This window comes from Chiloscyllium plagiosum, unplaced genomic scaffold, assembly GCF_037043375.1.
Source record: "Chiloscyllium plagiosum isolate Xiang-an unplaced genomic scaffold, Cpla_swu_hap1 HiC_scaffold_28, whole genome shotgun sequence".
In the NCBI taxonomy this organism is placed as follows: domain Eukaryota; kingdom Metazoa; phylum Chordata; class Chondrichthyes; order Orectolobiformes; family Hemiscylliidae; genus Chiloscyllium; species Chiloscyllium plagiosum.
This window is the reverse complement of record NW_028270166.1, coordinates 4,947,833-4,971,420: the sequence shown is the minus strand read 5'-3', so window position 1 is coordinate 4,971,420 and position 23,588 is coordinate 4,947,833. Positions and strand designations below refer to the sequence as shown.

Genomic DNA, 23,588 nt, shown 5'->3' with positions numbered 1-23,588 from the left:
CCCTTCGAGTCTGCTCCACCATTAAATCTGACCATGATTGATCATCTAACTCAGTCCCGTTTCTGCTTTCTGCCCGTATCTTTTGATTCCTTTAGAATAGGTAGGTGGGTATTGACTGGATGTGATGGGCCAAGGTCTATACTGTAGACCTCTATGACGCTGTAACTATATTAGATTACATTACAGTGTGGAAACAGGCCCTTCGGCCCAACAAGTCCACACCGACCCGCCGAAGCGAAACCCACCCATACCCCTACATTTACCCCTTACCTAACACTACGGGCAATTTAGCATGGCCAATTCACCTGACCCTGCACATCTTTTGGACTGTGGGAGGAAACCGGAGCACCCGGAGGAAACCCACGCAGACACGGGGAGAACGTGCAAACTCCACACAGTCAGTCGCCTGAGGCGGGTATTGAACCCGGGTCTCAGGCGCTGCGAGGCAGCAGTGCTAACCACTGTGCCACCGTGCCGCCCACCTACTAACTACTTCGCGAAAATGTTCGACAGTTTGGCCTCAACCACCTTCTACGGCAGAGGATTCCACAGATCTAACCTCTCCTCAAACTCTTCATTCATCACAATATCTTTGCACTGCGTGAATATCAGCAGTAAGGTCAACTCTCATTCCCATCTCTAGTTGCCTTCGAGAAGCTGATCTTGAGTCACCTGCTTGAAAACAGCTGAATGATTCCCTTGGCCATTTCAGAGGAAAGTTAAGAGCTAACTACCATAGCATGGGTCTGGAGTCACATGTAGGCCAGACCAGGTAAGGACAGCAGATTCCCTTCCCTAAATGACATAGGTGATAAGTTTTTATGGCAATCTGGTCACTGTCACTGATGGAAGCTATTTATTCCAAATTAACTTAAGTTATCAACTTTTGAGAAGATTTGTAGCTCAGGTTGATGATAAGTATGTAAGTTAGCTCACTGAACTGGAAGGTTTGTCACTACGACTAGGTTACATCATCAGTGAGAGTCTCCGGTGAAGCGCTGGTGGTATGTCCACCTCTCTATTTAGGTTTTGGTTTCTTATGGTGGGTGAAGTTATTTTTCTCAGATGTCATGGTGGAATTTGAACTTGTGTTGCTATTAACTGGGATCTCCAAGTTGTGAGTGCAGCAAGATAACCACGATACTGCTGTACCTGTCTATCTTCTCATCATTGTTTCCTACCTTGACCCTTTAACGATCTCAGCCTTCAAGCTCCAATTGACCCCCAGCCTCAACAGCCTTTATGAGGAGGGGTGAGGGGGCAGAGTTCCAGATTTCTACTTCCCTTTAAGTGACATCACTCCTGAATGGCCTGACTTGAATATTAAGTCAGAAGTCGCAGGACACTAGTCTATAGTCCAACAGCACTGCTCCGAAAGCTCGTATTTCAAATAAAGCTGTTGGACTATAACCTGGTCTCATGTGACTTCTGGCTTTGTCCACCTCAGTCCAACACTGGCACCTCCACATCTCCAATTTAAAGGTAGTAAAAACAAAAAGCCTGGGAGAAACTCAGGTCAGGAAGAATCTGTGAATAGAGACAGATTGTGTTCCAAAGTGTCATACTGGACTGGAAACATTCACTCTATTTCTCTCTTCTCCATTTTTTGCTTTACTTGCAGGATCTTGCTTTTCGCTCAGTGTAGAATTTTAAGGTTCTGCTCTCTTGTTCTTGAATTTGAGCACTTTTCCTCAAACAGAAGATGTTCCAAAACAATTAACTACTAATTAAACACTTTTGAAGTGACAGTGATCACTAAGGGGCCAGCCAATTTGTGCATGGCAGAGGGGTAATGGTACTCCACTAGTAATCCAGAACATCAGGCTAATGTTCTGGGGTCATGAGTTCGACTCCAATCAGCTGGTGAAATATTACTTCACTAAATCTACAAATAAAAGCTAGCTGAATGCTGACTATTGTCAATTGTCATTTTAAAAAAATTCTGGCTCACCAATGTCCTTCAGGGAAGGAAATCTGCTGTCCTTACTCTGGTCTAGCCTATGTGTGACTTTAGGCCCATAGCAACATGGTTGACTCTTAACTGCCCTCTGGAATGGCCAAGCAAACCACTTGGATCCAATGAGGGATGGATGTCAGATACTGGCCTAGCCAGGCGTGTGCACATCCCAGGAACTGATCCTATTTTAAAATCAAATCCTACAAACAGCAACTTGATAACCACCAGACCAGATCATTGAACAGTATAGCACAGGAACAGATGCTCAGGCCAGTGTTGTGCCGAACATGATGCCAAATTAAACTAATCCCTTTGCACTGCCCATGGTCCATATACCTCTATTTATTGCTTGTTCATGTGATTACCCAAAAGCCCCTTAAACACCCCAATTGTTTCTGCCTCCATCACCACCATTGGCAGTGTGTTCCAGACTCTTACCGCTCGTTGTGTAAAAAACGTGCTTCTTATATTTCCATTGAACTTTCCCCCCACTCACCTTAAATACATGCCCCCTAATTTTAAATATTTCAACTCTGGGAAAAAGATTCTGATTGACTGTCAACCCTATCTATACCTCATTATTTTATAAGCTTCGATCAGCCTCTGCCGCTCCAGAGAAAACAACTCTAGTTTGCTCAACCTCTTTTTACAGCTCATAGTGGCACAGTGGCTCAGTGGTTAGCTCTACTGCCTCACAGCACCAGAGCCCCGGGTTCATTTCACCCTCGGGCGACTGTCTGTGTGAAGTTTGCACATTCTCCCTGTCTCTGCGTGGGTTTCCTCTGGGTGCTCTGGTATTCTCCCACGGTCCAAAGATATGCAAGTTAGGTGGATCGACCGTGCTAAATTATCCCACAGTGTTCAGGGATGACTGGGTTAGATGTATTAGCCATGGAAATATGGGGTTATAGAGTAGGGGAGTGTGTCTGGGTGGGGTGCTCTTCAGAGGGTTGGTGTGAATTTGTTCGGCCGAATGCCCTGTTTCTACACTGTAGGGATTCTATTCTCAAACTCCCTATTCCTGGTAAACCTCTTCTGCACCCGCTCCAAAGTCTCCACATCCTGCCTGTAATTGAACGCAGTATTCTCAGTGTGGCCTTAACAATCTTTTATAAAGCTGCAACATCACTCCCATGCTGGTGACTGAGGAGTAAATGCTGGACAGATCTCCCTGTCCTCCCAGTGACCGTGAGAACTTTCATATCCAGCTGAGAGGGCACAGGGGACTCTAAGTTTAAGGATTCATCCGCAGGAGCACCACACCACACACCATCTCCTCCTCCCCGCAACTCACAAGGCCACCCCCCCCCCCCGCCTCCAAATGCCTCACTGAATTCCTTGTCACAGTGCCCAGGACATTCACATTTAACTCTGAAAGCCTCCCGGCAAATCCTGGAAGGATTCCAACCCAAAACATGCAATAACTGAACGGCTGAAGCAGCAGCCAGCAGAGGGCAACAGAGCTGCAGAACACTCACCATCTGCAATCAGTTTGTTTCTAAATTACTGTTGGAAAATATTTTAAATCACAGCCTCCCCCACTCCCCCCAAAAATATCAAAATTAAACTATCAATACCTTTATTTTAACTTGTGACAGACAGCTGATGTTCTACAGTGGGATGGAACTGAATTTTTAAAGTTCACTCATGGGACATAGGCATCTCTGGTTGGGCCCAGCATTTATTGTCCGTCCCTAGTTGCCCCTTGAGAAGGTGGGGGTGAGTTGTCTTCTTGAACCGCTGCAGTCCATGTGCTGTAGGTAGACCCACAATGCCCCTAGGGAGGGAATTCCAGGATTCCAACCCAACGACAGTGATGGAACAGCAATATATTTCAAGGTTGGGATGGTGAGTGGCTTGGGGGGGAACTTGCAGGGCCAAGTTCTGGATGGAAGTGGCGATGGTTTTGGTAGGTGCTTTGATGAATTTCTTCAGTGCATTTTGTAGATAGTACACACTGCTGCTACTGACTGTTGGTGGTGGAGGGAGTGGATATTTGTGGATGCAGTGTCAATCAAATGGGTTGCTTTGTCCTGGATGGTGTCAAGCTTTTTGAGTGTTGTTGGGGTTGCACTCATCCAGGCAAGTGGGGAGTATTCCATCACACTCCTCACTTGTGCCGTGTAGATGGTGGACAGGCTTTGGGAAATCAGGAAGGAGCGAGATGCAATAAAGATGGAAAACATTTAACATGCAAGACCAGCTGTCCTGAGAAAGTGATGGAGAGCTTCCATCTCGGCAGGTTGCACATTCATGTACTGAAGATGCTTCTGAAACGAGGACCTCAAAATTTACCGTTATCTGCCTCACAGGTGAGAGATTCAGACTGATCAGAACAGGCGCCCATGTCAGGAAAGCTGGATGTGACCTCCGCTTGTCCACATATTCCTGGAGCTTCCATGAAATGATCTCTAGTCCCAAATCCACCGCAAGTGGCGCTTGATAGGTCTGGCCCCCGACTGGGCTCTCCCTCCATTACAGCCAATCAGAAACCCAATGCACTCGAGAGAACCTGGCTGGATGGTTCTCCCCTCACTCAACTCATATTTTCTTTAAAAGTAGTCATGATTTGGAGATGCCAGTGTTGGACTGGGGTGTACAAAGTTAAAAATCACACATCAGGTTTAGTCCAACAGGTTTAATTGGAAGCACTAGCTTTCGAAGCGCTGCTCCTTCATCAGATGATTGCGGAGAATGCTAATGTTTCCAAATAAACCTGTTGGACTATAACCTGGTGTTGGGTGATTTTTCATCTTTAAAAGTAAGAAGTGTAAAGAAGGAGACAAGGCAACATAAAATTAGTTTTCACACTGAATGAGTTTTGTCTCTCCGGCCCAACAATGGGAGACCCAGGTGGAGTTGTCGTGGTCGTGGTTGCAGGCCCCAGTGCCCTACCCCAGGGGTTTCTCTCCACTTACCTGGGACTTCTCGATGGAAGCAGTGTGTTTGTCACACATGGGGCTAATTTCCATTCCCCGCGCACGCTCCTGGTCTCCCTGCTGGAAGAACTCCAGCATTATTTTATCCACCCAGACACGGTACAGGTGCAGCGGCTTGGTGGGATTGCTCAGGTCAGCACAGTGCACCATGTTCTGCAGAACCTGTGGAAAAAAATCAACAGCACAAAGTTCATCAGCAGCGACACAATGCAGAGGCCAGCATTTCATAGACTACACTCTCCACAAAGCTAGGTAAGAGTCTTGGGGTCAGACACAATATTCACACTGTATAACACTGGGGTACAGTACTGGTGGAGACAGGTCTGTCACTGTTTAACACTGGGGTACAGTACTGGTGGGGACAGGTCTGTCACTGTATAACACTGGGGTACAGTACTGGTGCAGACAGGTCTGTCTCTGTATAACACCGGGGGACAGTACTGGTGGGGACAGGTCTGTCACGATATAACACTGGGGTACAGTACTGGTGGGGACAGGTCTGTCACTGTATAACACTGGGATACAGTACTGGTGGGGACAGGTGTGTCACTGTATAACACTGGGGTACAGTACTGGTGCAGACAGGTCTGTCTCTGTATAACACCGGGGGACAGTACTGGTGGGGACAGGTCTGTCACTGTATAACACTGGGGTACAGTACTGGTGGGGACAGGTCTGTCACTGTATAACACTGGGGTACAGTACTGGTAGGGACAGGTCTGTCACTGTATAACACTGGGGTACAGTACTGGTGGGGACAGGTCTGTCACTATATAACACTGGAGTACAGTATTGGTGGGGACAGGTCTGTCTCTATATTACACTGGGGTACAGTACTGGTGGGGACAGGTCTGTCACTATATAACACTGGGGTACAGTACTGGTGGGGACAGGTCTGTCACTGTTTAACACTGGGGTACAGTATTGGTGGGGACAGGTCTGTCTCTATATTACACTGGGGTACAGTACTGGTGGGGACAGGTCTGTCACTATATAACACTGGGATACAGTACTGGTGGGGACAGGTCTGTCACTATATAACACTGGGGTACAGTACTGGTGGGGACAGGTCTGTCACTGTTTAACACTGGGGTACACTACTGCTGGGGACAGGTCTGTCACTGTATAACACTGGGGTACAGTACTGCTGGGGACAGGTCTGTCACTGTATAACACTGGGGTACAGTACTGGTGGGGACAGGTCTGTCCCTGTATAACACTGGGAAACAGTACTGGTGGGGACAGGTCTGTCCCTGTATAACACTGGAGTACAGTACTGGTGGGGACAGGTCTGTCACTGTATAACACTGGAGTACAGTACTGGTGGGGACAGGTCTGTCACTGTATAACACTGGAGTACAGTACTGGTGGGGACAGGTCTGTCCCTGCATAACACTGGGATACAGTACTGGTGGGGACAGGTCTGTCACTGTATAACACTGGAGTACAGTACGGGTGGGGACAGGTCTGTCACTGTATAACACTGGAGTACAGTACTGGTGGGGACAGGTCTGTCCCTGCATAACACTGGGATACAGTACTGGTGGGGACAGGTCTGTCCCTGTATAACACTGGGGTACAGTACTGGTGGGGACAGGTCTGTCACTGTATAACACTGGAGTACAGTACTGGTGGGGACAGGTCTGTCCCTGTATAACACTGGGGTACAGTACTGGTGGGGACAGGTCTGTCTCTGTATAACACTGGGATACAGTACTGGTGGGGACAGGTCTGTCCCTGTATAACACTGGGGTACAGTACTGGTGGGGACAGGTCTGTCACTGTATAACACTGGAGTACAGTACTGGTGGGGACAGGTCTGTCCCTGTATAACACTGGGGTACAGAACTGGTGGGGACAGGTCTGTCACTGTATAACACTGGAGTACAGTACTGGTGGGGACAGGTCTGTCACTGTATAACACTGGAGTACAGTACTGGTGGGGACAGGTCTGTCCCTGTATAACACTGGGATACAGTACTGGTGGGGACAGGTCTGTCCCTGTATAACACTGGGGTACAGTACTGGTGGGGACAGGTCTGTCACTGTATAACACTGGAGTACAGTACGGGTGGGGACAGGTCTGTCCCTGTATAACACTGGGGTACAGTACTGGTGGGGACAGGTCTGTCCCTGTATAACACTGGGGTACAGTACTGGTGGGGACAGGTCTGCCAATGTATGACACCAAGATAGTGTACTCCTGGGGTTGGGTCTATCACTGTATAACACTGGGGTACAGTACTGGTGGGGACAGGTCTGTCTCTGTATAACACTGGGGTACAGTACTGGTGGGGACAGGTCTGTCCCTGTATAACACTGGGAAACAGTACTGGTGGGGACAGGTCTGTCACTGTATAACACTGGGATACAGTACTGGTGGGGACAGGTCTGTCCCTGTATAACACTGGGGTACAGTACTGGTGGGGACAGGTCTGTCCCTGTATAACACTGGGATACAGTACTGGTCGGGACAGGACTGTCCCTGTATAACACTGGGGTACAGTACTGGTGGGGACAGGTCTGTCGCTGTATAACACTGGGATACAGTACTGGTCGGGACAGGACTGTCCCTGTATAACACTGGGGTACAGTACTGGTGGGGACAGGTCTGTCACTGTATAACACTGGGGTACAGTACTGGTGGGGACAGGTCTGTCACTGTATAACACTGGAGTACAGTACTGGTGGGGACAGGTCTGTCACTGTATAACACTGGGGTACAGTACTGGTGGGGACAGGTCTGTCCCTGTATAACACTGGGATACTGTACTGGTGGGGACAGGTCTGTCCCTGTATAACACTGGGATACAGTACTGGTGGGGACAGGTCTGTCCCTGTATAACACTGGGGTACAGTACTGGTGGGTACAGGTCTGTCACTGTATAACACTGGGATACTGTACTGGTGGGGACAGGTCTGTCCCTGTATAACACTAGGATACAGTACTGGTGGGGACAGGTCTGTCCCTGTATAACACTGGGGTACAGTACTGGTGGGGACAGGTCTGTCACTGTATAACACTGGGGTACAGTACTGGTGGGGACAGGTCTGTCACTGTATAACACTGGAGTACAGTACTGGTGGGGACAGGTCTGTCATTGTATAACACTGGTACAGTACTGGTGGGGACAGGTCTGTCCCTGTATAACACTGGGGTACAGTACTGGTGGGGACAGGTCTGTCACTGTATAACACTGGAGTACAGTACTGGTGGGGACAGGTCTGTCACTGTATAACACTGGGGTACAGTACTGGTGGGGACAGGTCTGTCCCTGTATAACACTGGGATACTGTACTGGTGGGGACAGGTCTGTCCCTGTATAACACTGGGATACAGTACTGGTGGGGACAGGTCTGTCCCTGTATAACACTGGGGTACAGTACTGGTGGGTACAGGTCTGTCACTGTATAACACTGGGATACTGTACTGGTGGGGACAGGTCTGTCCCTGTATAACACTGGGATACAGTACTGGTGGGGACAGGTCTGTCCCTGTATAACACTGGGGTACAGTACTGGTGGGGACAGGTCTGTCACTGTATAACACTGGGGTACAGTACTGGTGGGGACAGGTCTGTCACTGTATAACACTGGAGTACAGTACTGGTGGGGACAGGTCTGTCACTGTATAACACTTGGATACAGTACTGGTAGGGACAGGTCTGTCATTGTATAACACTGGTACAGTACTGGTGGGGACAGGTCTGTCCCTGTATAACACTGGGGTACAGTACTGGTGGGGACAGGTCTGTCACTGTATAACACTTGGATACAGTACTGGTGGGGACAGGTCTGTCCCTGTATAATACTGGGGTACAGTACTGCTGGGGACAGGTCTGTCTCTGTATAACATTGGGGTAGAGTACTGGTGAGGACAGGTCTGTCTCTGTATAGCACTGGGGTACAGTACTGGTAGGGACAGGTCTGTCACTGTATAACACTGGGGTACAGTACTGGTGGGGACAGGTCTGTCACTGTATAACACTGGGGTACAGTACTGGTGGGGACAGGTCTGTTACTGTATAACACTGGAGTACAGTATTGGTGGGGACAGGTCTGTCACTGTATAACACTGGGATACAGTACTGGTGGGGACAGGTCTGTCACTGTATAACACTGGGATACAGTACTGGTAGGGACAGGTCTGTCACTGTACAACACTGGGGTACAGTACTGGTGGGGACAGGTCTGTCACTGTATAACACTGGAGTACAGTATTGGTGGGGACAGGTCTGTCACTGTATAACACTGGGATACAGTACTGGTAGGGACAGGTCTGTCACTGTATAACACTGGGATACAGTACTGGTGGGGACAGGTCTGTCACTGTTTAACACTGGGGTACACTACTGCTGGGGACAGGTCTGTCACTGTATAACACTGGGGTACAGTACTGGTGGGGACAGGTCTGCCACTGTATAACACTGGGATACAGTACTGGTGGGGACAGGTCTGTCACTGTATAACACTGGGGTACAGTACTGGTGGGGACAGGTCTGTCACTGTATAACACTGGGGTACAGTACTGGTGGGGACAGGTCTGTCACTGTATAACAGTGGGGTACAGTACTGGTGGGGACAGGTCTGTCACTGTATAACACTGGGGTACAGTACTGGTGGGGACAGGTCTGTCACTGTATAACACTGGGGTACAGTACTGGTGGGGACAGGTCTGTCACTGTATAACAGTGGGGTACAGTACTGATGGAGACACATCTGTCACTGTATGACACTGGGGTACACTACTGCTGGGGACAGGTCTGTCACTGTATAACACTGGGGTACAGTACTGGTGGGGACAGGTCTGTCACTGTATAACACTGGGATACAGTACTGGTGGGGACAGGTCTGTCACTGTATAACACTGGGGTACAGTACTGGTGGGGACAGGTCTGTCACTGTATAACACTGGGGTACAGTACTAGTGGGGACAGGTCTGTCACTGTATAACACTGGGGTACAGTACTGGTGGGGACAGGTCTGTCACTGTATAACACTGGGATACAGTACTGGTGGGGACAGGTCTGTCACTGTGTAACACTGGGGTACAGTACTGGTGGGGACAGGTCTGTCACTGTATAACACTGGGATACAGTACTGGTGGGGACAGGTCTGTCACTGTATAACACTGGGATACAGTACTGGTGGGGACAGGTCTGTCACTGTGTAACACTGGGATACAGTACTGGTGGGGACAGGTCTGTCACTGTGTAACACTGGGATACAGTACTGATGGAGACACATCTGTCACTGTTTAACACTGGGGTACACAACTGCTGGGGACAGGTCTGTCACTGTATAACACTGGGGTACACCACTGGTGGAGACAGGTCTGTCGCTGTATAACACTGGGGTGCAGTACTGGTGGGGACAGGTCTGTCGCTGTATAACACTGGGGTACAGTACTGGTAGGGACAGGTCTGTCACTGTATAACACTGGGGTACAGTACTGATGGGGACAGGTCTGTCACTGTATAACACTGGGATACAGTACTGGTGGGGACAGGTCTGTCACTGGATAACACTGGGGTACAGTACTGCTGGGGACAGGTCTGTAACTGTATAACACTGGGGTACAGTACTGGTGGGGACAGGTCTGTCACTGTATAACACTGGGGCACAGTACTGGTGGGGACAGGTCTGTCACTGGATAACACTGGGGTACAGTACTGCTGGGGACAGGTCTGTAACTGTATAACACTGGGATACAGTACTGGTGGAGACACATCTGTCATTGTATAACACTGGGATACAGTACTGGTGGGGACAGGTCTGTCACTGTATAACACTGGGATAGAGTACTGGTGGGGACAGGTCTGTCACTGTATAACACTGGGGTACAGTACTGGTGAGGACAGGTTTGTCACTGTATAACACTGGGGTACAGTACTCGTGTGGACAGGTCTGTCACTGTATAACACTGGGGTACACCACTGGTGGGGACAGGTCTGTCACTGTATAACACTGGGGTACAGTACTGGTAGGGACAGGTCTGTCACTGTATAACACTGGAGTACAGTACTGGTGGGGACAGGTCTGTCGCTGTATAACACTGGGGTGCAGTACTGGTGGGGACAGGTCTGTCGCTGTATAACACTGGGGTACAGTACTGATGGGGACAGGTCTGTCACTGTATAACACTGGGGTACAGGACTGGTGGGGACAGGTCTGTCACTGTATAACACTGGGGTACAGTACTGGTGCAGACAGGTCTGTCTCTGTATAACACCGGGGGACAGTACTGGTGGGGACAGGTCTGTCACTGTATAACACTGGGGTGCAGTACTGGTGGGGACAGGTCTGTCGCTGTATAACACTGGGGTACAGTACTGGTAGGGACAGGTCTGTCACTGTATAACACTGGGGTACAGTACTGATGGGGACAGGTCTGTCACTGTATAACACTGGGATACAGTACTGGTGGGGACAGGTCTGTCACTGGATAACACTGGGGTACAGTACTGCTGGGGACAGGTCTGTAACTGTATACACTGGGGTACAGTACTGGTGGGGACAGGTCTGTCACTGTATTACACTGGGGCACAGTACTGGTGGAGACACATCTGTCATTGTATAACACTGGGATACAGTACTGGTGGGGACAGGTCTGTCACTGTATAACACTGGGATAGAGTACTGGTGGGGACAGGTCTGTCACTGTATAACACTGGGGTACAGTACTGGTAGGGACAGGTTTGTCACTGTATAACACTGGGGTACAGTACTCGTGTGGACAGGTCTGTCACTGTATAACACTGGGGTACACCACTGGTGGGGACAGGTCTGTCACTGTATAACACTGGGGTACAGTACTGGTAGGGACAGGTCTGTCACTGTATAACACTGGAGTACAGTACTGGTGGGGACAGGTCTGTCGCTGTATAACACTGGGGTGCAGTACTGGTGGGGACAGGTCTGTCGCTGTATAACACTGGGGTACAGTACTGATGGGGACAGGTCTGTCACTGTATAACACTGGGGTACAGGACTGGTGGGGACAGGTCTGTCACTGTATAACACTGGGGTACACTACTGGTGGGGACAGTCTGTCACTGTATAACACTGGGGTACAGTACTGGTAGGGACAGGTCTGTCACTGTATAACACTGGGGTACAGTACTGGTGGGGACAGGTCTGTCACTGTATAACACTGGGGTACAGTACTGGTGGGGACAGGTCTGTCACTGTATAACACTGGGATACAGTACTGGTGGGGACAGGTCTGTCACTGTATAACACTGGGATAGAGTACTGGTGGGGACAGGTCTGTCACTGTATAACACTGGGATAGAGTACTGGTGGGGACAGGTCTGTCACTGTATAACACTGGGGTACAGTACTGGTGGGGACAGGTCTGTCACTGTATAACACTGGGGTACACCACTGGTGGGGATAGGTCTGTCACTGTATAACACCGGGGGACAGTACTGGTGGGGACAGGTCTGTCACTGTATAACACTGGTGTAGAGTACTGGTGGGGACAGGTCTGCCACAATATAACATTGGGGTATAGTACTGGTGGGGACAGGTCTGTCACTGTATAACACTGGGGTACAGTACTGGTGGGGACAGGCCTGTCATTGTATAACACTGGGGTACAGTACTGGTGGGGACAGGTCTGTCACTGTACAACACTGGGGCACAGGTCTGTCACGATATAACACTGGGGTACAGTACTGCTGGGGACAGGTCTGTCACTGTATAACACTGGGGTACAGTACTGGTGGGGACAGGTCTGTCGCTGTATAACACTAGGGTACAGTACTTGTGGGGACAGGTCTGTCCCTGTATAACACTGGGGTACAGTACTGGTGGGGACAGGTCTGTCACTGTATAACACTAGGGTACAGTACTTGTGGGGACAGGTCTGTCACTGTATAACACTGGGATACAGTACTGGTGGGGACAGGTCTGTCACTGTATAACACTGGGGTACAGTACTGGTGGGGACAGGTCTGTCACTGTATAACATTGGAGTACAGTACTGCTGGGGACAGGTCTGTCACTGTATAACACTGGGATACAGTACTGGTGGGGACAGGTCTGTCACTGTATAACACTGGGGTACAGTACTGGTGGGGACAGGTCTGTCACTGTATAACACTGGGGTACAGTACTGGTGGGGACAGGTCTGTCACTGTATAACATTGGAGTACAGTACTGGTGGGGACAGGTCTGTCACTGTATAACACTGGGATACAGTACTGGTGGGGACAGGTCTGTCACTGTATAACACTGGGGTACAGTACTGGTGGGGACAGGTCTGTCACTGTATAACACTGGGGTACAGTACTGGTGGGGACAGGTCTGTCACTGTATAACACTGGGATACAGTACTGGTGGGGACAGGTCTGTCACTGTATAACACTGGGGTACAGTACTGGTGGGGACAGGTCTGTCACTGTATAACAGTGGGATACAGTACTGGTGGGGACAGGTCTGTCACTGTATAACACTGGAGTACAGTAGTGGTAGGGACAGGTCTGTCTCTATATTACACTGGGGTACAGTACAGGTGGGGACAGGTCTGTCACTGTATAACACCGGGGTACACTACTAGTGGGGACAGGTCTGTCACTGTATAACACTAGGATACAGTACTGGTGGGGACAGGTCTGTCACTGTATAACACTGGGTACACTACTGGTGGAGACATGTCTGTCACTATATAACACTGGGGTACAGTACTGGTGGGGACAGGTCTGTCACTGTATAACACTGGGGTACAGTACTGGTGGGGACAGGTCTGTCACTGTATAATACTAGGGGACAGTACAATATGATGATATAGCAGTCTGCGTTTGCTCCTACTCTATACGAGCAGTCAATATTTAAATATATGCATATGGAATGTAACCAAAAATGATAAAATAGCCAACATTTGTCATCAAATAATATTCCCACTTGGGGGGATCTTGGAATTTTATTTGTGGATTACGTGGATTGCTGCATTCAGAACGTACCTGGATCCGGTCGGAGTAATTATCCAGCAGCAACACCCCTAAACTCGTAACTTTCTTTGTTTCCACCATTGTCTTCAAGTCTGCCAACAAGTTCATGTGTTTGGTCATGTCTGTTGCCAGGACCTAGATCAGGAGAGAGCGCTGTTAGAGAACGAGGGAAATAACAACTGCTAAAACAAGACAGGGTCTCCCATCAGTAAGGGACTTTCACCATCAGGAAGGAGACCTCCTTCAGACAGAGCTGACTCACCAGCTGGAACCCCTTTGAATGGAGGAGTTTGAGATCTGTATGTGGCCACAGATTAATCATTTTCAATATCTGGAGAAGCCACAAGGATGAAACTGCTGGTGGAGGTTTACCCTGAAGGTCACCATGCCTCAGGGGAGGAGAGAGATTGAGGGTGCAGGAACTGAACTCATGCTGTTGGCATCACTCTGCATCACAAACCAGCTGCACAACCAACTGAGCTAAACCTCCTAACTCAAGAGAACTCAAAGCTCACAAGATATTGCTCATGCTTTGAGTACCATCCAAGGATCTTGCCAGGGTTGGAGGGTTTGAGCTATATGGAGAAACTGAATTGGCTGGGGACTTTTCCCCCTGGAGCGCTGGAGGACATGGGGTGACGTTACAGAGGTTTAAAAAATCATGGGGGGCATGGATAGGGTAAATAGACATGGTCTTTGAACCAGGTTTGGGGAGACCAAAACTAGAGGGCATAGGTTTAAGGTGAGAGGGTAAAAATGTGAAAGGGACATCAGGAGCAACTTCTTCATGCAGAGGGTGGTGCGTGTATGTAATAAGTTGCCAGAGGAAATGGTGGAGGCTGGTACAATTACAACATTTAAAAGGCACCTGAATGGGTATATGAATAGGAAAGGTTTAGAGGGATATGGGCCAAATATTGGTAAATGGGACTAGATTAATTTAGGATATCTGGCCGGCATAGATGAGATGGACCGAAGGGTTTGTTTCTGTGCTGTACATCTCTATGGCTCTGCTCCAAGTACTCAAGAGAGGAAAGATTTCTGCATAAATTAGAGATAAGCAGTTGATTACCTAGACAGAGGGTGAAACAGGAACTTATCAAACGTCAGAAATAAAGTGAACAGAACATTATTTTGACGTGATTGAGAAGAACTTGAATTTAATTTGAGGAAAATGAAGTTTCATTCAGATATGAGAAAATTATGATTTTTAATTCAAAGAGGCACACTATTTAGATACATCTTTTAAAATGTTCCGTACGTTGCTGGACTGAATCAAGGGACAGGACTGATGAGTGTATTTGGACTTTGCCAGATCTTCGCGGGAAGTGGTTATTCTACTCACCATGTCGATGGTCATTTTGCGAAGGTTCTGAAGCTGCTTCTTGCTCAGGTTCTTAAAGATGTTGCAGTTTTCCTTCTGTAGCAGTTTAAAACCCACAGCCAAGTGGTGGTTCTCCAACACGGAGGTGTCATTATACATCAGGGCTAATTCAGAGTCTGCACAACACAAAGGAGAAATGAGCAATTGGGGGAGACAGTGCGATAGAGGAAGACAGCAAGAGGAGGCAGAAAGATAAAGGGGTTTGGGGAAATTGAACCAATGACAGAAGGGGCAAGACGAGATCAGGAGAAGGATAGGTAGAAGCCGGGTTGAGCAAAACAAGGAATTCAGGGCAAGACGGTGGAAAGGGAGGCAACAAAATGGAAGGTTGAAGAGATCAGGAGAGGCAAAAATGTGAAATAAGGAAAGTGAAAAGGTGGGATAGGGTAATGGGGTTAAAAGTGGGAGAACAGGGATGAAGGGAGATAGAGAAAGGACAACAGAGAAAGAGAGAAAGAAATAAACAAATGAACAGTCAGTGTAGACAGAGGCGGAGAGAGAAAAAAACAAATTTGGAAAGTAATTATCACAAAATAAATTGCATAAAGAAACAAAGTGCCATATATAGAAGATCACTCATTCCTGCAATACTTTACAAATAAATCTTTCCAGAGAAAATAAATTAAAATCAGGATTTTACAAATTCATGATGGAGAAAGAGTTACAACGCGCAATCCAATACAGGGGTTCAGGGCCTCCTATAGAATATCAGATATCCCTAAGTGAGTTACAGGCTGGAATCTCATTGAGGGGCTCTGATGGTTTATACTGAGGAGTGAACCCCTGTGTCTTCAGCCACAGGGAACAGTACTCACTGGTATTAATGAGGAACTGATTCGAGACTCCTGGATGGTCAACATCATGGATTGCTGAGGCAAAAATTGCAGCAAGTATCTCAAGATCTGTGAAGACTGCCTGAAAGATAGAGTCAAGGAGAAATTACTGACTTCATTTATGCTCAGTTTCAGTTAAGACCAGCACATTACCCAAGAGTCCTGGAATGCATCCAAATATTCCCTTCTGTTCCTTAATTCTATCTGGCATCAACTTGTTGCTAAGACTCCTGGAATTTCCACATAAAGGGGGTCATTATAATATTTTAGATTGTCTTTATCAAACATCCTCATTCCCAGCATTCCCTATGGGACAATCGCACTGCAAGAGATCCCATCCTCTTGAAAAATGTTTGGTAAGTTCCTGAAGGAGAGATCACATCCAGAGTGAGTCACAGCCCGAGTGAATTTGGTACCAACATGGAATTTGGTACAGAGAGAGGAGGTGCATGTTGCATTTTTGGCTCAAAGTTTGTCTTCTGTTTTACAGGATTGGGAGCTGAGCACAAAAGGAAGAGTAACATCACAGATAAACTGTTAGTTCATTGATTGGTGATAACTACTCATTTGGCTATCAATTATAGGTTAGTTTCAGATTGAAGGTAAATAGGGGAAATATTTCCAGGTTACAAACTAAAAGACCAGGAGGAAATTTTTTAAAATCAAATTAAGAACGAGGTAATTAAAATAGAGATGCAGGGCCAGGCGATGTGTTGCACCTGCATGGCGTGGGAGCTACTGGAGTCCATTGTCGTTCATAGTGACCACATCTATAACAAGCGTTGGCTTCTTGAGGATCTGGCTCAGAGTTGATGAACTGGAGTCCAAGTGGATAAAGAATGGAACTGGAAAAAGCAGCGCAGGTCAAGCAGTGTCAGAGGAGAAGGGGAGCTGGCATTTCGGGTCAAAGCTTTCCATCAGCTGGTGTTTGAGCTTTGAACACTGTGACACATCAGGGAAGGGGAGAGTTAACTAGATGCTGTGTTTCAGGAGGCAGTTCCACCCCTAGCCAGTGATGCTCTCATCCCATGAAAGAATAGAAAAAAAACTACCTTGAACTCAGGGAGTGGTCAGGGACAGGGGGTGTGACTACCAGCGAGGCAGGCAGAGGGATCCAGCAAGTAGTGCTGAAAGAGCCTCATCCTGTGAGCCCTGTTTTTCAGGTGGGAGATTCTTGTTCCCTATGTAGATGAGAATGGGGGCTGTAGGGAGGATGAGCAAACTGACCATAACTCTGTGTTACAGGGAGCCATTCGAGAGGGGGAGAACAGAGAAATCTAGTTGTAACCGCAGATAGGAGTGTCAGGGGAATAGACACTGTTCTGTGGGCAGGATGAGGAGTCCCAAAGGCTGTGGTGCCTGGGTTCAGAAAATCGTATCCGTAGAGGAATTGGGAGTGGGAGGGGAATAATCCAGCTGTTGTGGTCCATGTAGGTACCAACGATATGGGTAGGAAGAGGAAGGAGGATCACGTTTTCCAGAATAAGTAACAGGACAGAGAGTATGGAGAGGGTCAGGAATCTAACTTCAGGGGCAGCAGATAAGGGGACAACTATGAGAAGGGGAACGGTTAATGCAGGACTGAGGGTGCTGTACTCAAATGGACACAGTAAACAAAACAAGGGAAATGAGCTTGTAGGGCAGATTGGAATTGGCAGGTACAAGGGTTAGGGGTTAGGGTTAAGGGGTTGGGGGTTAAGGGTGAGGGATTAGAGGTTTGTAATGTGGCTGAAAGGGGATCAGGGCTGGGAACTAAATATCCAATGATACGCGTCCTATTGAAAGGATCGGCAGAGAGGGTGGGGTAGCATTGTTCATAAGAAATGAAATTAAATCAATAGCAAGAAATGATATGGAGTCAGAAGTTTAGAATCTGTGTGGGTAGAGCTGAGGAGCCACAAAGGAAAAAGACCTTGATGGGAGTTATGTACAGGCCTTCTAGAAGTAGTCAGGATATGTGGAAGAAATAAATCAGAAAATCATAGAGTAGAATCCCTACTCTGTGGAAACAGACCATTCAGTTCATTGAGTTCACACCTCCCCTCCAAACAGCATCCCATCCACACCCACCTCATAGCCTTGCATCTACCATGGTGAAACCATCTAACTTACATATCCTAGATATTATGACCAATTTAGCATGGCCAATCCACCCTAATCTGCACATCTTTGGACTGTGGAAGGAAACCCATGCAGACATGGGGAGAATGTGAAAACTCCACACAGTTACCCAAGGCTGAAATCGAACCCAGGTTCCTGGTGCTGTGAACCGCTGAGCCACAGTGCTGCACTTAGTAGCCACACCCACAATTTCAGGAATGTTAGAAATGGAGCAAATCCATCCCTCTGAGGTTACAAAAAATACAATTCCAAATCAGTTGACACTCACCTCTAATGCTGGTGACCGGAGCAGGACGTGGGTGGACTGAGTCACATCAGCAGCGTGGTAATTGTTGTGATAGCTCACACCAGGACGGTAGTGATCTTCTAGTGTCATCATGTAAGTGATGAAAGTTGAGGGTGGAATGCGAAATATCTTTAGGAGATTTCGTTCCTACAAGGAGAGAGGAAAGAATAGGCGTTCAGTGAGCAACTGGGTTCCTTTGGTAACTGGACAGGATTTGCTTCATAACTTTTCCCAGATAATTTACAATGTCTGAAATTAAATCCAAGAATTCCAGAAAAAAAAAATTCAGGACAATTGTATGGCCTATTCCAGCTCAAAAACAGTTGAAAACAATTCAACATGATTTATTGGGCGTTCAACCATGGCACAGATCGGTTGCATTAAGAGTGTTAAAGTGAGGTTGGGAACAGCCTTTTCACCAACAAACTTGTCACTTTGTACGACCACTTGCTGAATTAGTGCACTACAGCAGACAGTATCAATCAGGTCATAAAATAACTAATGTCTTTCTCTGGAGGTTTGTTTTATTTATTGATGACTTCAACAACAGAACAGGAGAGAGCAGCAAAACCAAAGATTGGTCAAAGTTTGAAGTCAATTGACACCAGATTATAGTCTAACAGGTTTATTTGTAATCCCAAACTTTTGGACCATAGCCTAAAGGATCAACGTTCCGAGAGCTTGTGATTTCAAATAAAACTGTTGGACTATAACCTGGTGTCGTGTGACTTCTGACTTTGTCCACCCCAGTCCAACACCGACTCCTCCACAACAAAGATTGGTGACATTTGGAACAGTGTAGACAATGAAAGATAAAGTAACCGGGAAAAATTATGGCAAATTGATTTCAACAGTGTACATTTTTCCATCTTGGATTGAAACTGAAAATAAATACTTTTTTTAAAAAAAATTGCTTTAAAACAACGAATAGTAGAAATCCAGAAGATTTGGAGATCCACTTTTATGGATCATTAAAACATTGCGGTCAGGTACAATAACCGGTAATAAATAGGTTCATGGTGTGTTGGCCTAACAAAGGGCTGGAGCAAGGTTTATTAAGTCTATAACTAACAGTTGGCAGAGCACAGAAGGAGCACTGCTATAGTTCTGGGTAGCTCACCTTAAAGGATATACTGGCTTCATAAAGAATACAATTCAGAATCATTGAGGTTACATTCTATGAAGAGTTTAGATTTACAAACCCTAGAATACAGGAGCTTTAAGGGTGATTTTATTGAACTAATTTAAGTGGGAAGTAATATATGTCAGTTCTGGATGGAGGTTTGCTCGCTGAGCTGGAAGGTTCATTTCCAGACGTTTTGTCACCCTCCTAGGTAACATCTTCAGTGGGCCTCTGGGCAAAGCACTGTTGATAATTCCTGCTTTCTATTTATATGTTTGGGTTTCGTTGGGTTGGTGATGCCATTTCCTGTGGTGATGCCATTTCCTGTTCTTTTTCTCAGGGGGTGGTAGATGGAGTCTAACTCTATGCGTTTGTTGATAGAGTTCCGGTTGGAATGCCATGCTTCCAGGAATTCTGGTGCGTGTCTCTATTTGGCTTGTCCTAGGATGTCCGTACAGAAAAAACTTCTACCACGGCTGGAGATGAAAGATCGGGTCAAGGGAACATTAGCTTGAAGTGTGAGTCAGGCTATTCATGACAGAAGTTAAACAATTATTCACCCAACTGGTGATTGAAATACGTAATTCCTTACCACCAAAAGCTAGCTACATTAATTATGTTGAACGTAGAATCATTTGAATTTTGCTGCAACAGAAACAGAAATTGCTGGAGAAAGTCAGCAGATTTGGCAGCATCTGAGACGAGAGAAACAGACTTAACGATTCAAGTCCAGTGTGACTCTCACTATTTTTCTCTCACCACAGATGCTGCCGGACCTACTGAGCTTCTCCAGTGCTTTCTGTTTTTAGTTCAGATTTCCAGCATCCACATTATTTTGGTTTTATTTGAATTTTGCTGGAAATGGGTGTCAAAGGAATTGCAGTCTGGGTAGGTGGATGGAGTTAAAATACAGATCAGCCATTGTCCCAGTGAATGGGGGATTATTCAAGGGGCTGAATGGTCTTTTCCTGTTTACTTGAGGATTGAGAAGGTCAAGCGAGACTAGTCAGAAAAAGGGGACTGGGCTGGTAGGGCCTAAAAGACCTTTTATTCTGTTCTGCAAATGTTTCTTGTTCCTAGATTGATGCATATAGTGTAGAGTCTGAGATTATAAGTGATGTTATCTTTACTCTTCACCTGTACAATGGCAATCACCATTCACTCCATAGTCTAAGAAATGGCCCACGACATATAACTGCTTCTGCAACTACACACAAGGCCTGGTGAGGCTGAGATTAAGCAGGACTCTCTCCAAATTAAATATTAAATTCTATGGTGTTCGTACTACAGGGACTTTAAAACAAAATGAGGCAGGTTTTCACACCCAGAGCTGACGTGATCATGGAGGAAGAGGAAGTGAAGGGAAAGGTGGTGAAACATCTCCTTGGATAACACAAGGGGTCGGGTTGGTAATCACACGGAAGGAGATGGCAGATGATCAACGCCAGGAATGAAGGGGTTAGAATCAAATAAAACTACAGATGTTGGAATCCAAAGTAGACAGGCAAGAGGCTGGAAGAACACAGCAAGCTAGCCAGCATCAGGAGGTGGAGAAGTCAACGTTTCAGGTATAACCCTTCTTCAGGACTAGATGTGGGAGTAAGGGGAGCTCCCTCTACCCACAAATCTAGTCCTCAAGGAGTGAAGGGATGGCCAGTTGGACATCATGAATCCTCCCAAAGAGTTAACAACTCTGGTATACCAGTTACTGGCCTCATTTTCTCCAGGTCCTAACCCAATGCTGGATATACCTGTACCCCTTCACCTTGCACTCCCATTGGAAGCCAAGACTGCCCATTGATTCTGGGAAAAGTGCTCAGTGACTTTCTAGAGACGGGAATATTTCCAGCATCAGGGCGACATTGGGACACATAGAAACAGGGACATTCAGAATTGTGGGACTTAGCGAGATCCACCTGCGCCTTCCTGAGATCAACACCGCACACTGTCAGCGGTCACTGGACATGAAATGTTAACTCGGTTTCTCTCAAGACAGACGCTACCAGACCTGCCAGGTTTCTCCAGTATTTTTTGTTTCAGATTTCCAGCACCCACAGTTCTTTATTTATATTACTGAACATTGTTTTTGGTGGCAGTTGAAGTGGGAGGAGCGACAGTGAGAACCAGAGGCCCGACAGGAAGGTAAGTTTCAAATATATGAAATTACCTTGTGTATAGGCAGAGCGCATGCTGAGCAGGAGTGGACACGGGGCTGCTGGGTAAGTGAGGCTTTACGTTTGGGAGGTTGCTTTACCCGACACACTACTCGGGTAGTGTTTCCCACCCATCCTCCTCCTCTAATCAAACAAAAAAGGTTCTGTTTTCCGGATTGGTAAGGTGACTATTTTTTAAAAAAAAAGTTTTCAGTAGTGTCACTGGGGATTTATAACAGAGGGAATGGAGGTTAGGGCTGTTGAATGCTCCTTCTGCAGGACGTGGGAGGTAAGGGTCACCAATAGTGTCCCTGCTGACTGCATCAGTGGATAGTGCACCCAACTCCAGCTCCTCGAAAACTGCATTAGGAATAGGAGGTGGAGCTGGATGAACTTCGGATAATTCGGGAGGTGGAGGGAGTTAATGAGAGGAGTTACAGGGAGGTAGTTACTCCACAGCCATGTGAATAAGGTAGATGGGTTACCATCAGGAGTGGGAAAGGGAACTGGCAGGCAGAGCAGGGATCTCCTGTGGTGGTTCCCCTCAGTTACAAGTATACCATTTTGAAAACTGTTGGGGACGGGGGGGGGCGTGGGAGAACGTCACAGGGGTAAGAAATGGGGCACAGACCTCTGGCACAGAGTCTGTCCCTGTTGCTCAGAAGGGAAGGGGGGGGGGGGGGAAGAGGAGCAGAGGTTTAGTCATTAGGGACTCCATAGTCAGGGGGACAAATAGGAGGTTCTGTAAGAACAAGAGAGTCTCAAAGTTGGTGTGTTGCCTCCCAGTTGCCAGGGTTCATGATGTCTGTGATCGTGTTTTCAGGATCCTTGAGAGGGAGCAGCCTCAAGTCACGGTCCACATTGGCACCAACAACATAGGTAGGAAGAAAGGTGGGGATCTAAGGCAAAAATTCAGGGAGCGACGGTGAAAGCTTAGAACAAACAGAGTTGTTATCTCTGGCTCGTTAACGCGCCACATGCTAGCGAGGTGAGGAGTAGGGAGAGAGAGGAATTGAACACATGGTAACAGAATTCCTGGATAATTGGGGCTCATTCTGGGGTGGGTGGGACCTTGACAAACAGGATAATCTTCACCCGAGCCAGAGGGGTACCAACATCCTGGGGGGGAAATTTGCTAATGCTCTTCGGGTGGTTTTAAACTAATTCAGCAGGGGATGGGAACCAAAATTGTAGTTCGAGTATAGAGGAGTGAGAGTAGTGAGGTCAGAAATAGTTTCAAGGTCACAAGTGGGCGCCGTCAAGCAAGAAATTAGTTTGAAGTGTGTCTACTTCAACGCCAGGAACATTCGAAATAAGATGGGTGAACCTGCAACATGGGTTGCTACCTGGGCTTTCGATGCTGTGGCCGTTTCGGAGACATGGGTAGAGCAGGGACAGGAATGGTTACTGCAGGTTCCATGATGTAAATGTTTCAGTAAGAATAGGGAAGATGATAAAAGAGGACTTGGTGTGGCATTGTTAGTCCAGGATAATGCTATGATTGTAGAAAGGATAGTTGAGGATTCAACTAGGAGACAGTGAGGTCTGCAGATGTTGGAGATCAGAGTTGAAAGTGTGGTGCTGGAAAAGCACAGCAGGTCAGGCAGCATTCAAGGAGCAGGAAAGTCAACGTTTCAAGGGCTCCGGACTGAAATATCGATCTTCCTGCTCCTTAGATGCTGCCTGACCTGCTGTGCTTTTCCAGCAATACACACTCAATTCACATTTGAGGATTCATCTACTGAGGTAGTATGGGCTGAGGTTAGAAACAGGAAAGGAGAGGTCACCCTGTTGTGAGTTTTCTCTCGGCCTCTGAATAGTTCCAGAGATGTAGAGGA

The 23,588-nt window shown here is 47.2% G+C and overlaps 1 protein-coding gene across 11 annotated transcripts in view; it reads right to left on the bottom strand.

Moving 5' to 3' along the window:
- LOC122565478 (3',5'-cyclic-AMP phosphodiesterase 4C-like) overlaps nucleotides 1-23,588 on the bottom strand; it is a 357,513-nt gene that overhangs the window by 5,694 nt on the left and 328,231 nt on the right. For all 11 annotated transcript variants that reach the window (XM_043721488.2, XM_087975919.1, XM_087975916.1 and 8 more), the window contains 5 exons: nucleotides 18,457-18,621; nucleotides 16,050-16,149; nucleotides 15,196-15,350; nucleotides 13,863-13,985; nucleotides 4,876-5,058 (listed from right to left, as the gene is read on the bottom strand). In XM_043721488.2, coding sequence (XP_043577423.1) covers nucleotides 4,876-5,058; nucleotides 13,863-13,985; nucleotides 15,196-15,350; nucleotides 16,050-16,149; nucleotides 18,457-18,621 — 726 coding nt within the window. The remainder of the gene's footprint in view (nucleotides 1-4,875; nucleotides 5,059-13,862; nucleotides 13,986-15,195; nucleotides 15,351-16,049; nucleotides 16,150-18,456; nucleotides 18,622-23,588) is intronic.